The following is a 15,744-nucleotide window of genomic DNA, read 5'->3' on the forward strand; positions in this document are numbered from 1 at the left end:
GTCACCAGGGACGTGGGCCCTCCTCTTTTGAAACCAGGACTGCAACCATCCAGCATTTATGAAACAAAAGCCTGAGTGTACACAGAGTATATGATTTACAACAAAAGACCTGCCAGGCTAGCAGCCTGCCCAGTGGGAGACGCTCTGGACAGTCATTAGATAGGAGTTACCGGCAGAAAAAGAAAAAAGGAAGCCAGAACTCCCCAGGGAAGCCCACCACCACCTACCCGGCCCAGCAAAAGGCTATCAAACGTTGGCTTTTTAAAAGATTTATTACTTCAATCATGAATTATTTTAAAAAGACATTAAAATTCATTTCTTCTTCCAGTAGAAACGAGACTGAGGGTTGCCCCAGAGATAAAAAGCACCAGGCAAAGGGGTCTCCCACCTCTTTCCCGCCTCTGCCCTGGCACCCAAAAGCCAAGGGACCCCATGGAGAGGCATCTCAGGACAACCTGCTGCCACGGCAGCCTGGGTGTGGCCGGCTCAGTGTCCAGGATGAAGTCAGTTTCAACTGTTGGAAAAAGGCCCCAGACACCAAAAAATGGTGCCTGAGCCAATGGAGGGAGATGGAAACTCCAGCGCTATCCCGTCCGAAGCTCAGGTTTCTTGAGGCCCAGGCGCAGGCGCTTCACCCAGGTGGGTCTGGTCTCGGCCTGGGTGATGAGCCACGGCCGCCTGCCAGCCCACCCTTGACACAGGAAGTCTGCACTGCCCGCCCCCGGGTGTGAAGCCCCTTTGCACCTGGGGAGGGGTAGTGTGAGTCACTGGGAGGACCCAACAGTGAAATGGGGACTCAAGGCTCAACCAAGGGGGGACCAGTGCCCACAGCAGGGGCACAGAGGCCTGTGGGCCAATTGAGAGAAGATTTGGGGACAGTGCTGTGGCCGAGTCCCCTCCGCCGTGGCTCCATCCCTGAGTGTGTCTGCACACACCGGTGTGTTGCGTTGTGTACGCATGCTGATGTGCATGTGCAGGTGCCCACCTGCATGTGGAAATGGCAGGAGGAGAGGGGGAGGCCCGGTGACTTAGGCTTTGTGGCCAGTGGGCTGTCCGCTGTGTGAGTCCTGAAGAAGTGGGGAGCTGGGGAGCTGGTCTGGCTGAGCAACCAGGCTGGGCTGGCTCTTGGCATCTTCCGGGCCCTGTGGAGAGAGGGGGTGCTGGACCTCGGGACAGACTCTCCACGGCCCCACCCACATGCCCAGCCCACCCTAGTCGCTGCCTCCGCACTCCCCCCACAGAGTGGAAACCTCTCCCTGCCCTCCCCATTAGGAGAACCCATTTGTCAAGCTCAGGAGGGCTCAGGAAAAGCTTGGGTGGGGGGGACCTCCGGACTCCTCAAAAACACATTTGGAAAGGGCTCCTTCTGCAGATGAGGAAACTTGAGGCCGGCAGACTTGCCCAATGCAGGCAAGAGACAGGCAGCACAGGAGTCTGGGGCCTGTGGGCTATGCTGCCGACAGCAAAATGGGGACAGCGGGATTGCCAGCTGATGGGAGAACGTGTTGAAAAAGCAGCCGCGGGTGCTGTTGCACCTAGCACGTCAGATTGAACAGGGGTAGACGGCTGGCTGCAGAGCGTGACTCACGGAGGCAAAATTATAGCAACTCTATCGTCCATGGGCACACCTATATACAGATCTAGATGAGAGAGCGAGAAGGAAAGAGGCACGCACGCGCACACACGCACACACACACACACACACAACTCCTTGGGGGGGGGCAGGGGGATATGGTGAAGGGCAGAAGGGAAAGGGTGCGACTCATCAGACACGTTAACAACTAGCCAGGCTTTCAGACACGCCACACAGCTTCCTGCACACGGCAGAGACACGTGCTAATTCCCTATGCATGCCATGCTGCTCGATCAGCACACACAGGTGCTGTACGAGGGTGCGCATGTGGGTAGGTGGGCGGGCGAGGGAAAAACGCGGTGATTTTGCGGGAGGAGGCAGGTTTAATGGATCTGACTCTACGTTTTTCAGTGTTCGCCAAGTAAACTGTAAAGATAACAAACCTCCCGGAGGCCCTGTGTCCACGTCCCTGTCCCAAAAGGAAGAGACCCCTTGCCCCAGTGGCTGCGGTGGGACCCCCCAAAGAAGCTGCAGCTGATAGCTCTGCAGTGGGCCTGCTTCGCTCAGACGGCAGGAACGAAAGCCTCCCCAGCTCTGGGCCTCCCCCACATCCCGCCGCACCAAGGCAGGGCAGCGCCCAAGTCTCCGTGAGGAAATCTCCCAGCCAAGGGAGAGGCCTGTGGAAGATTCCGGTGTCTCTGTGCACAAGCCATGGAACAAGCTCTACGGAGCCGGACAAGCACCGACCCCTCCCCTTTCAAGTGTGTGTGTGCTGGGTGGGGGGCTAGGGGGGCCCAGGAAGAAGGAAGGGAGGACTGAAAACCAGCCCTTTCTCTTCCCTGCGCCCTCTGCCCGAGAGAGAGCAGGCCAGTGTGCCCAGAGGGGCTGGCCTTCTGACTACCAACACTCTTTGGAAGTCCATCTGGGGCCTTTCCTCAGCCCGTGCAGCCCCTATGGTCCTGACCCCTTCTAGGCCACCCCCTGGTGCAGGGCAAGGTGTGGGGCTCCACCAGGGACCAAGTCTGAGACTGCTGCCCTGGGGGGAGGGGAGAGTTCTGGTGGGGTCCTGGTCCCCAGGGCACTGCCTTCCCCAAACACAGATGGCTGTGGCTGGGCATGGGGGTGGGGGCAAAGTCAAACCTTCCCTCCCAACTTAAAACTATCTGGTGGCTTTGGGAGGTTGCGGGGAAGGGGCTGGAGAGAGGGGGCAAGGCACATCACAACCACCACTTCTGCCTGGGCCAAAAGCCACTCTGGCGGCCCACCCCCACCCCCAGTGCCCCGCGTCACCCCATGCCTACACTCTGACAGGGCAGGGGCAGGGAGCTTGTGGGGCGACTGGAGGTCTACTGAGGAGACAGGAAGGAAAGGGAGACACCCCCTCCCGCCTCATGTTAGGGCCAGGTCCCCATCAGTGCCCAGCCGCAATAGAGGGGGGCCCTGCCCCTCCCGCCTCAAGTCTCCCCGGAGTGTGGCTGGCTGGGTGGTGGCTGCCCCTGAGGCCCTACGGACGCAGACAGGCAAATACACCTCCACCCACCACTATTTGATTTCCGTCCCACCCTGGCAGTGGAAGCAAGCTGGCAGCAGCCAACTGGCCCCAAAGAGCAGGGGATGTTGCCTCACTCCAAAGGCTCCCAAGAAAAATGCCTCGCGCCCAAGGCAGGCCCGCCCACAGAAGCTCACGGGGGTGGGGTGGCGTGTGGGTGTGTGCAGCACATTTTCCAGAAACCACAAAATAGCAGCTATTATCAGAGGCCCAGCCTGGCCCCAAATCGTAGGGCCCGTGGCTCTACCTGTCACCTCCCCTGGGAGGATGCCACCCTAGATGCAGCAACTTCTACGACCTCAGACCACAAGAAACACGAAGAGGAACTGAGAGCACCCCCGGGCCCCTTTCTCTTCCTCCTCAGGAAGGGCTGGCGGGTAAAACCAGGTGACTTTCTCATTGCAGACAGCCAAGGGATCGCTGTGGGGGTATCAGTAAGTCCCATGGGATCTTGGGATCGAATCTGCATGGGATAGGTAGGTATATATATATATATATATATATTGTAGCAGAACCCCCCCCTCAAAAAAAATAAAAAGGCTGCCCTTGCTGACACTGCTGTTGTGGGGGGCTGTGGGGTTAGTGCCACAGTCCCAACTCACAGCAGGCTGGCGTCCAAGAGAATGCAGCACCTAGGCCCGTGCCTGCCTCACGGTCATGGCTGTTTGAGCCCCTGGAGGCAGCCTCTGTGTCTGTCCCTCTTGCTGAGTGTCTCTGTCGATGACACTTCGACTCCACTGTTCTAGCTCCTGGTGAGACGCGTAGTGCTCGGGGTCGTAAGAGCAGTCACCAAGACCCGACCAGTGGCCTGCATTTTCCTGGAGCAGCACAGGAAGGAGTCCCAGGTATCGGAAAATGGACTGCAGGTCTACATTGTCCCCGTGAACTACGACCTCTCTGCCATGAGATTGGAAGCAATGGACGGTGCCCGGCTACCATCCCTGGGCAATCCGGCCAAGAACCCAGCACATGCATTCTGGTCAAAAGGAGGAAGATCGGGGAACAGAACTCCCAACTCGGGTGGAAGCAAGACGTAGGAGATCCCTGAAGGAGGGCCCACACACAGTCTTCACACCGAGAGCCAACACTCTCCCACAGTCGTCGTTGCACCAAACAATACTGCAGCTCAACTCACAAGGCGAGCATCTGCCTCCTACAAAGACTTGCCCAAGTGCATCCACCCTGGCATCTCCAGCACTTTGACAGTGTTAAGGGGTGGAGGGAGGCTCCGGGAATGGCGACAGAACAGGGTGGGTGGAGACAGGGATGAAGGTGACAGCAGGTGACGTACGTGACCAAGGTCAATGAATGGTTTATGGAAAATTGTAGACCGATGTGTCTGGTTGTATATATTGCCACCAAAAGTGAATCAAAAAAATTTTTTTTACTAAAAATTCTAATGTCAGTGGGCTTTTTGGTTGTTTTTTTTTCTTTCTTTTTTCTGGTTCCCCTGCCCCACCCCCAAATCTGACCACCTTACCCTCAGGCCAAATCTCAGGTGCTCACTTCATGTCTAAACTCCTTTGTCAAGCATCTCCTAGATTGGGACCACTGACTCTCAAAAGGGGGTCCCTATTAAGCCGTCGTCCACATTAAGAGACCTGAAGGGAGGGCCCATTAAAAGAGAGATTCCTGGCTACCCCCGTCCCATAATTCTATTCCGGGACTTCTAGAGGTCTCCCTAGAGCTCTGCCTTCTTAGCACACTTCCCTAGACGTCAAGTGTACCAGCGGTTTGGGAAGCACCTGGTCTACCTCTCCAACCCTGCCTCGCCAGTACCCGCTGCGATGGAGTCGATGCCGACCCAGACAAGAGCTGACCCCAACACCACCAGGGCCCCTTCGCCTTTCCAATGGCAACAGCGAGTCTCAAACCCACCGCCTTGGAGTGGATTCCGACTCACAGCGACCCCAAAGGGCAGAGTAGAGCTGCTCCTTAGGCCTCCTGAGACGTCAGTCTTGATGGGGGCGGAAAGCCTCATCTTTCCGAGGCCCGGTGATCTGCTTCCCAAAGGCCGCAGCCTTGAAACCCCCCCAGGGCAGTCCTACCCACTTGGTCCTCTAGGTGCCCTCTGAGTGGGAACCCCTTGATGGTAGGCAGTAGGTTTGTTTGGTGGGTAGAATGGAAGGTCTTCATGGCTACTTAAGAGTTCTACTAGAGACCGTTTTGGAACTAAGTAGACCCCACGGCCATGAAGTCGACTTTGACTCCCACGGACCCTGTACAGAGTTTCCAAGACTGTAAATCTTTAGGGGAACAGACAGGCTCCCTCAGAGCAGCCGGTCGGTTCGAACCTTTAACCTTGCCGTGAGCAGCCCAATGCCTTAACCCACGGTGCCACCAGGGAACCTTTCTAATACAACCTTGGCCTACAGAACAAGGGTCCCCGTTCCATCTCCCACCAGGTCTGTAAAGGGTGGTTTCTCGGGGAGAAAAAGAATTATCACTGTGATCTTCGGCTGGGGCCGCTGCAGGCACAGCAGAGACTGTGTGGGGCCCCGGGTGTGGCAGGGAGTCAGGGGAGGGGGCACGCCGTTACCTGGTACCCACCTACAGCCTGGCTTCTTGCAGGACTGTCCCCTTGGGAGGTGCGGTCATCAGGGACTCCGAGTAGGCCTGAGTGGCCTCCTGCTCCTTTGAGCCCTTTTTACTAGTACTCCAAAATAAATAGCACTTCTCCTAGAAGATAACCAAGCTAATTTACAGTCGACATTGAAGCCACGCCGGGCAGCTTTCCTGGCGTTCTTCAGTTTTCAAAGGGCAGAGGGGGGAGGTGGGCAGCGGGCAGATTTTCAGGAGCCCAACAACTGACCGGAAATGGGTGGAGGCTGGCTGAGAGTTAGGAGCTGGGAGTTCGGGCCTGGGCACCTGTGAACGTGAGCAGTGGGGCAGGCCAGGGAGGTGGCCAGCTGGGACCCAGGGGGCTGGCTGTTTGAGATGAACCCAAAACAGAGACAGCGTGGATGGAATCGGTGTGATTTTTTTGGTTGTTTTAAAGAATGACTTCACTAGACTCAAAATCTCTCTGATTGAGTCAGTTCTAACTCCTAGCACCCCTAAGACAGAATTCAAACTGCCCTGTGGGTTTCCTACGGCTGTCAAGAGTGGGAAACCCTCTCTGGAGGTGCGGCTTCCAACTGCCCGACCTATCACCCACGACGCCACCAGGGAAAACTTACTCGACCAGAGGAGAATTTAAAATGACCTGATGGGAGGGTTTATACATGTGTGGGTTTGTTGTTTGTTTGTTTTAAATCAGGATAAAGAAGCTAAGCCTCGCCTACTGCCAATGAGTTACTTCTGACCTTCAGCAACCCTGTAGCTAGTTGGATCTACTCAGAGTAACCTCATGGCTACTGGGGGTATATTTCCATCCTTTGGCTGCAGGAAGGGGTGGGTTCTTACTGAAGGGAGGAGGGCTAGCCTCCTGTGGCTAGCCAGGGTTTTTAGCCTGATTCTCCCAGCCTCCCCGCTCCTCCCTGCATGGTTCTCTCCCTCAGTTGATGGAAGAATGGGGGACTGAGGGGAGAAAAGGACAGAGGACCAGGCTGTCCTGCCTCCTCTACTCTGGCCCAGCCCCTGCTGCCCTCCTATCTAATTCAAAGGGAATTTCCCCAAGTTCACCAGCCCCACCCTGCTCCATCTTGGGGAGCGAGGGGGTTGGTGCTCCACACGGGAATGCCCAGTCGGGCAGATGGACTGACCAGCATCGGGCTCAAATCTAGAGGCAGTGATGTGACCAGAGCCAGGGTTGGCTGGGCCCTGGTAGCCTCATCTCCTGGAAACGTCTTCCCCAGGTGATAGTGGGTTGGGCAGGGAAGTCAGGTTTGAGTTAAGAGCCTAGAAAGGTTTGTGATTACCGTACCTCAGCAAGTAAGCCAGCCCAGCCAGCAGGCCAGCCAGTGCGCAAGCTCCCTCCAGAAAGGGGGACAGAGAAGAGCAGAAAAGGCTTGAAGATGGTTCAAAGACAAGCGGGGAGCTGCCCAGTGCTGAGGCCACCCTTGGAAGGCCTTGCTGCTGTTCCGGGTGCCCAGGGCGGGGGGTGGGAGGCTGCAGTGGCTTTCTGGTCCTGGCATTTGACATTGGCCACTGCATCCCTAGCACTGTGGCCCCCTGATCACAGCCCTTACCATCCTGAGACTGCATCCGTCTGCTTAAAAGTCTGTGTGTGTCCACTGGTGTCTGGACCTCGTGTCCTGGTCACTTCTAGTGCGCCTACATTTTGCACAGTGCCTCACCAAAATAAAAATTTCCCGCCAGGGGAGCATTTTCCCCGAGACTGGAGGGCCCTAAATCAAGAAGGGGAACTGGCCAGCTCCCCATCTCCTTCCGGCTCTGGAGGGTGGTTCCTCCCCACAGACTTGGTCATCAGCACTCTTCTCCAGCTTCACCCCTCCCAGAATAAGTTGCCCCCGGCCCCGGACTCCTCTGTTGCCTAGGTCTCCCGGCTCCACCCTGCCCAGTCCTGGATGGTTCTCCATACAGCCACTACTCTGCAGAAACATTTGGGTCTCTCCTGAAATCTGTTCCAAGCTCCAAACCCTGGAGTACAGGACCTGGCAGGCCCTGCCCATCCTCCTCCAAGACACCAACCCCAGCTCAGCAGTTCTCAACCTGTGGGTCGCGACCCCTTGGGGGGGGGGGTTGTCTAACAACCAACCCTTTCATAGGGGTCGCCCGATTCACCACAGTAACAAAATGACAGTGATGAAGTAGCAATGAAAATAATGTTATGGTTGGGGGGTCACCACCACACGAGGAACTGTATGAAAGGGTCGCAGCATGAGGAAGGTTGAGAACCACTGCCCTAGCCCTCTCTCATCTTCCAGGGTGCAGTAACAGCAGCACCACCTCAGGGCCTTTGCACTGGCCATACCTACGGCCGCATCACTCTTTCCATGGCTTCTCCTCTCTGAGCTTAAACCTCCCAACACGCCCGCCTGCGCCCACTTCTCTGTGGGCACTGTGCTGCCCGGTGAGCTTGCTACAGCCCCAGCTGGCTATTGAGACCTTGGGACCGGGCTAGTCCGGATCAAGACAAGCAGCAAAGGTAAAACACAAACCAGACTTCAAAACCGTCCTACCCAAACTTGCAAAAATACTTTACGCACATTTGCAGTTATTGTTATTTTTTAAATATCCATCCGCCCTGCAATGAATGAATGGGTAATATCTGGGATCCATTTGGGTAAAATGAGCTATGTGATTACAATTAACGTCACGCATCTCTCAAAACTGACAACCGAGCGTTTGGCTCGGGCTGAGCACCGTGCGTCTATGGGCAACGCTCGCTCTGGCCCATCCTGGCCTAGAACCTGTGCTGTATATGCAATGATGCTTCCTTGCTACTTGCTCTCTGCTCATCGGTCTCCCCACTAGCCTGCCCTTCCCCACCCCTACCCCCAGCAGGTACTGGCTCTCCATAGGCACACAGACCAGTGCCAGCCCTCAGTCTCCAAGGCCAGCCCAGGGCAGGCAGAGAAAAGGTTGAGCAGGAAGCCAGAGGAGACTCCCCAAAGGGGCGCTACAGAGAAGGCGTGGCAGCCCGGAAAGCGGATCTACGCCCCCCCCCTCCCCCTCTCCCGGTCAGCCATCGAAGGCCCACCTACCTGGCTCCGGAGCTGGTAGAGCACGGGGACGAGCAGCAGGGCGCAGCCCAGCGCCAGGAGCACGTACTGGCCGTAGTGCAGCACCATGGGCAGCAGCACCAGCTGCATGTAGAAGGTGTGCAGGGGCTCGCCCTCCATTGCGCCACGCTGGAGGGGGAGGCGGGAAGACCGACCGGTGGGGATGGGGCCCCGCCCTCACACGGGCCCCATCTCAACTGCACCGGCAGCTGCCGGTGATGGAGACCGCCGCGCCTCTCCCTGGGGCAACGCGAAGACTACATTCCCCACAATCCCTTGCAGTTGGGCAGGACCACTGGTCTGTAGCTCTGGCCAACGGGATACAGGCAGTGATGCTAGGCCTTCCACACCTGGTCCATCAATCCCTCCCGCTGAATGCGGATGGAGGCGGGGGTGGGGATGGGGGTGTCTGAGCGTACGCTGGGGGGCGGGCCGGGGCAGGGTCTGGACCTCCTTGTCATCAGCCCACAGCAGCAGGTCAGGCTAGCATGAAGGGGATTTGGGGCGGCTGCCCTTTGGCTCGCCCAGACTGCAGTGGTGGAGCGGCTGTTTGTTAGGCTGCTAACCACAAACCGAGCAGTTCGAAACCGCCTGCCGCTCTGAGGGAGGAAGAGGAGGCTCTCCACTCCTGTACAGAATTATCATCTCGGACACCCACGGGGGCAGTTCTACCCCGACATATAGGGTCCCTGTATAGGAGAAGTTCAAGTGAAAAGCTGACACTTTGAAAGCCTGCTCCTCCCCCTCACCTTCACCGACCTAATGACCTTCTGTACCCTAGACCAGCGGCTTCCCCGGTTCGTCTGTCCCAAACCCAGTAATCCTTCCAACTAAGGGGGTCAAATGACAAAGTGCCGGGGCCTCACAGCCCACTGCCTCCTCCTCAGGTATCCCACCGGCCAGGAGGTACCCAGAGGAGGGACCGGGGCCTGCCTTACCTCTTCAAACCACACCAGGGGCATGACCACGGGATTGATGTTCCCCGTTTGTCTGGAAATGAGAGAGACCACACACACCGCGTTAGGCGTTACATAGCTGTGGGCATGGTGGGGTCCCCTCTGGGATCAGGAGGGATCGGGCACTGCGACTGTTTGATGGGGGAGAGCAGCCCTGGCGGCCAAGCTGGCTGACCTCTGGGCTGCCAATGTCAAGGCCTGCGAGGGAAAGGCGAGGTGGCCTTGGGCTCAGGGTCTCGGAAACCCCGTGGAGCCGGTGTGCTCTGTCCTGCAGCGTGGCTGTGGGTCAGAATGGGCTCCTCCCTGACAGAGGGTTCCATGTGGGGATCCGATGGGTGAGGGTACAGGAACCACACACGGCTGCAGTGTTGGTAGCAGACACCTGGGCAGACACACACCTTGGCAGCAGAGACTGCCCACCTACCTCCATCCTTCTTCCGCCTAAAGTTCTCTGCGGGGTCTGTGCCAGCCAGCCTCACACCACCCCTAGCCCCCTTGAGCGAGGAGCAGGAGCTTGGGAAGGCTGTGTGAGCAAGGTGGGCAAACCACATCTTTGCCTCATCCTCCCCCCACCCGCAGCCCACCTGCCTTCCTTTCCTAGGTTACCTGCCTGGCTCCAGTGGCATCCAAGTTGGCAGACTGAGCGCTGAGTGAAGCGCCTGAGTCAGAGCCTGGGCTGCAAGCCCCCCAGCCCCGAGTCATGGTGTTTCACGGCCCTGGGAAGCCTGGAGTGCTTCCCATAGCAGCCTCACACACAGAACAAAAGGCACCGAGTGGGAGAGAGAGAACGGAGCTTGGCAAAGCGGGATCCTCGCCAGCCAAGGGGCGGCCTGTCTACAAAGCTGGGTAAACACGCACATTCCTGCAACCCAAGCAGCGTCCCAGGGGAAGGTGTGTGTTGTTTTTTCGTGGAATGATCTCAGACATGCCAACAAGTACACGGGCAGCCAGACTAACTAACAAGCTGTCCTGGTAGATAAGTAGTGAAAATGCTCCTTAGGAGCAAGGATGGCAAGATGGGCCGGTGGCGGGGGGAGGGGGGGCGGTGTCTCACGTACTTTGGAGGGACAAGTGCGAGGAGCAGGACATCAGGCTTGGTGAAATAGGGGGTTGGTGACAAAAAAAGAAGACCCTCAACAAGATGGATTGGCACAGCAGGCACAACCATGGGCTCAACTGTAGCCACGGGCTGTGGAGAATGTGCAGCACCGGGCCTTGTTTCCATCGGATGCACATGGGGCTGCCAGGAGCCCTAACAAGTACAGTTGCTGATAGAACAAACCAGGGTGCCTCCAGCATAAGCCTGTCCAAATGTGATGTCGTGACAGGTCCCCGGAGAAGGGGTGAGGCGTTCAGAACCCGAGTGCCGTGTGGGTGGGCGGGAATGGGAGCTGGGACAAAGCCTGGAAGTTCTTGGAAAGTTAGACATGGAGTGACCACACGACCAGCAATTCCACTCCTAAGCACATGCCCCGGAGAAATGGAAACAGGTATTCCAACAAAAACACCTGGGGGAATGTTCCTGGAAGCACCATTCACACTAGCCCGATGGTGGGGACAACACAAGTGTCTGTCACCTGGTGACTGGATAGACAGAACATGGTCCATCAAGATAATGGATAATGGATGGAATTCAGCCAAGTTCTGATCACCTGCTACAGCGTGGATCCACCTGGGGAGCTAATCCTATAAGGACATATGCTGGATGAGTCTACTTAACAGGAAATGCCCAGAGCAAGCAATTCCACGGAGACTGGAAGGAGACCGATGGTTGCCAGGAACTGAGGGGTGGAGAGTACTGTGGATTGAGTGGTGTCCCGACAAAATATGGGTCCACTTAACTAGGTCATGGTGCTCAGTATTCGGTAATTATCCTCTTTGGGGATCTGATGTAATTATCTTCTTCTACTTGTGTGATCTGAATTGATCGTCCTACCTGTTATAAATCCTCTCCCTTATGATGGGAGTGAGGCAGGATTACAGGCAGTTATGACAGGAGGCAGGATGCCATCCACAGGATGGGGTTGTACCCTGAGTCAATCTCTTTTGAGATAGGAAAGAGATTGAGCCACGGAGCAGAGGTGGAGAGGCCTAACTACTACCAAGAAAGGAGAGCTGAGAGTGGAGGAGTCCTTTGAAGCTGGCGTCTCTGTGCTGAGAACCTCCTAGACCCAGGGGAAGATTAATGCCAAGACACATGGAGATCTCCAGGGAATGCCAGGCCTGCCGGTGACAAAGACCGTCCCCCAGAGCTGACAAAGAGAGAGAAAGCCCTGCCGTAAAACTGGCACCCCGAATTTGGACTTCCAGCCCCCTGATCTATGAAAGAACAAACTTCTGTTAGTGAACGCTGCCCAGGTGTGGCATTTCTGTCACTTGTGCTCGAGAGCACAACAGGGGTGACTGATGCTTGGCACAGGGATTCGGTTGGGGGCGATGAAACTGTTGGGGGACCAGATAGTGATGGTGGTGGCACCACCTGGTCACCGTGTACTAGATGACACTAAATTTTATGGTATACCACTTCTCTCTCAATGAAGGTGGGCTTTTAAAAAACAGGTTTGAATCAAAACTTTAAGAATCCCTCTTGCCCAGTGAAGTCAGGCTTTGGCACGCTGTTTGGTAAGCTTCCACATTCAAATACTTGCTTTTGCTAGGCTTTCATTTTTGCCACTCTCTTGGGCCGGGGGATAGCTTGAGGTGAAGATGTCAGCTCATTTTGGGGAGAAAAAAATGTCAGGACAGAAGAGGGGGTTCTAGGGAAGGGCTCCGAGCTAAGACTCCCAGTGGGGAAGCTGGGCTGGGTCCACGTTCTCTGGCCCATCTCCCTCTGCCCTGCCCTCAGTCCTGGGGTTGGGGTAGGGTCTTGACCATGCGAAGCCCCACATCCCTGAACTCCAACGAGCACCCGGCCCAGCGCCCAGGTGCCACTCACCCGATGCCCTTGACTGCCTTCATGAAGAGGCTCAGCTGCAGCTTCACAGAGCAGTTCATGGGGATCCCAGTCACCTGTGGCAGCACATGCAAGGAGGGGACTGCCGTCAGATTCCTACCCCCCTTCAAGGCAAGGCTGGCACCCTGTGCCAGAGCCTGTGCGCGCCCACGGCGTGGTTGATGCTGGACACTGCACGGAGGACGACGCGCACTGGTACTCACTGCCTCTGCTGTCGTCTCCCCCAGCTTAAGGAGCGGAAAATAGTGCTCATGGCAGGCATCCGTCTGTGCTCAGGACTAATGCCCACCAGGCAACCCACGGCTGCCACAGTGCCCACATCCCCAAGAGAAACCCAGGAGGCCGCTTCCTCTGTCTGCTGGCCTGGACAGGAGCCTGCTGGTGGCAGAACAGATGTCCCTACCTCCTGGGGCTTCGGCTGACCTTCAGCCTTTTGGGATCAGAGGAGACAGGGGCACTGAACTCTGTCTCCAGGCATCGCAGGAGGGGAGTATGTTCCAGAGGTGGGCGGGCCTCCAGAAGCCAACAAAGAGAGAGAGGCAGAAACTTAGAGACTCAAAGGGCAGAAGATGGTGGTGGGCGCAGTCAGGACAAGGGGTCTGGTCAGTGCTAAAAAAGACTGGGACGGAATAGTGTCTGGGGTCTTGAAGGCTTGTATTCAAACAAGCAGCCACGTCCAAGGGAGGAGTCAACTAAGTCCGCATGGAAGAATCACATCAGTTTGTGTGACCCAACAATGGCAAGTGCAAAAGTCAAATATGATGAACGGAAAAGTGTCAGAGTTTAAATCGTGCACACCCGATTTGTGGAAGGCTGCGGAGGGCAGTGGGAGCCCCAAGCCCCATCTGTAGAGTGTGTAGTCGGATACGAGGGGGTACCCCCTCAAAATCGGAATTGTGCTGGGCGGAGTGGATCTTTTCGTGCACATTTTGTCTCACTAGGCGAGCATCCAGCAACTCACCTGAGTTAGTGCACCCAGTGGTGTCGCCTGGTAAGGTTCTCTCCGGTCACAGTGAATGTTTTTATCAAAGCTGTTTCACTCAAACCTCTGTTTTTTTTTTTGTGAAGGCCAAATTAAGAGACCAGTGTGTGGCTGTGAAATTTTGTTTCCTGCTGGGAAAAAATGCCGCAGAAGCTGTGTGAGGTTGAACACAGCTTACAAGGGCAGCACTATGGGAAAAACTCAAGTGGACGAGTGGTTTTCTTGTTTCAAAAAAATGTCGATTGATGACAAACTTTAATCTGGACGTCCATCAACTTGATCAGAAGAAAATGTCCACTCATGATGCATTTGGAGTTTGTTCCCCCAGGTCAGGCCGTTAATCAAGCTTTCTATTTAGAGGTTCTGAAAAGACTGTGTAACAGTGTGCGACAGAAAAGGCCTGATTCGTGACAGACAGGGGGCTGGTTTTGCCACCACGACAATGCACCTGCTCATGCAGACATCTCAGTGCACCGGTTTTTGGTTAAAAAAAAATGCATGCCTCTCTTGCCCCAGGCACCTGACTCACCTGACCTCGCTCTGTGTGGCTTTTTTGTTTCCTCAAATGCAGAGGGACATGAAAGGACAGTGATTTGATGATGTAGAAGAGGCGAAGAAAAAAAACGAGGGAGCCATCCAAACAGATGAGTTTGAAAAATGTTTCCAAGAATGGAATCACAGATTTGACAAATGTACTAAGTGTCATGGAGAGTACTTTGAAGGTGATATGGTTGTTCCGTAAAAAAATTTAAATGCCGAACTTTGAAAAAAAATCCTTTTTTGGGGGGGGAGGTGTCTTGTTTATCATTGTAATCCTGATTAGGCTGGATAAAACTTTATACTTGGCCAGTTGACTGCCTGCTAGACCCAACCTCAATGTGTTCTACATGCAAGGATCTCTTGCTTGTTCCTGGCTTTTAAAATATTGACCGAGGTCTTTTCTTTCCTGAGCATTGTGGTGTTTTTATCTTCATATTACCATTGCTTGATCCTTACCACTTCATTTCTTTTTCGTTCTTTATTGTTTCTCTTGGGTTTACCAGTTTATGAAGCACAGAAGGAGTGGATGCATAGAGATAGTAACTGGTGCGAGGATTGGTAGGGGCACACTGGGGCGAAACAGTAAGGGGGTGCAATAGAGCAGCAAGGGGAGCAAAGCAATGATGTACCGGGGAATACCAAATATAGACTTTCGGGCCAGGGCGTGGCACCCCATCAGACTCGACTGGAAAACACTCCTAATGGTTAATAAACAGACCTGGAACTATTTATAGGTTTCTCTCTTTTTGGGGGGTCGTTGCTGTTGTAGTTTTGTTTTCTTTTGCTCTGTCTTGTTTCTGCGCTTATTATTGTCTCTGCATGTCTATCTAGATAAGATGGGCGGGATAAACAGTCCAGAGAAAACAACGGGATCGACAGTTCTGGGGGAACATGGGAGTGGGTGTTAACAAACCCAGGGACAAGGGAACAACAAACGATCTAAAATTGGTGGCGAGGAGGGCGTAGGATGCCTGGTAGGGCATAGGATGCCTTGATCAAGGGCAATGTAACCAAGAGGAATTACTGAAACCCAAATGAAGGCTGAACATAATAGTAAGACAAGAGGAAAGTAAAAGGAAATAGAGAAACAGTGGAGGCATTTATAGAGGTCTAAATACAGGCATGTACATATGTAAAGATATATATAATGAGGGAAATAGATCTATGTACATATATTTACATGTTAAGTATTAAGGTGGCAGAAGGACATTGGGCCTCTACTCAAGTACTCCCTCAATGCAAGAACACTTTGTTCTAACAACCTGGCATTCCATGAGGCTCTCCTTCCCGACATGATCGCTGAAGACAAAACGGGTGCATAAGTAAATGTGGTGAAGAAAGCTGATGGTGCCCGGCTATCAAAAGATATAGAGTCTGGGGCCTTAAATAAGTGGCCATCTAGGTGAGAAGCAATAAAGTCCACATGGAAGAAGCACACCAGCCTGTGTGATCATGAGGTGTCAATGGGATCAGGTATCAGGCATCAAAGACCCAGAACAAAAAATCATATCATTGTGAATGAGAGGGAAGGCAGAGTGGAGACCCAAAGCCCATCTGTAGACAA

The 15,744-nt window shown here is 54.8% G+C and overlaps 1 protein-coding gene across 3 annotated transcripts in view; it reads right to left on the reverse strand.

Moving 5' to 3' along the window:
- Window positions 1-253: 253 nt before the first annotated feature.
- SCARB1 (scavenger receptor class B member 1) overlaps window positions 254-15,744 on the reverse strand; it is a 74,603-nt gene continuing 59,112 nt past the window's right edge. The window contains exons 9-13 of one of the 3 annotated variants that reach the window (XM_004709618.2): window positions 12,641-12,714; window positions 9,688-9,739; window positions 8,732-8,878; window positions 5,673-5,801; window positions 1,055-1,142 (exon numbers count right to left, since the gene is read on the reverse strand). In XM_004709618.2, coding sequence (XP_004709675.1) covers window positions 5,673-5,801; window positions 8,732-8,878; window positions 9,688-9,739; window positions 12,641-12,714 — 402 coding nt within the window. In that variant the 3' untranslated portion in view covers window positions 1,055-1,142. Of the gene's footprint in view, window positions 1,143-5,661; window positions 5,802-8,731; window positions 8,879-9,687; window positions 9,740-12,640; window positions 12,715-15,744 lie in introns of all 3 variants that reach the window. The other 2 variants (XM_045296740.1, XM_045296741.1) reach the window with 2 other exon arrangements.

This window comes from Echinops telfairi, unplaced genomic scaffold, assembly GCF_000313985.2.
Source record: "Echinops telfairi isolate 266 unplaced genomic scaffold, ASM31398v2 ScPeMD7_7412;HRSCAF=8450, whole genome shotgun sequence".
NCBI classification, from domain to species: domain Eukaryota; kingdom Metazoa; phylum Chordata; class Mammalia; order Afrosoricida; family Tenrecidae; genus Echinops; species Echinops telfairi.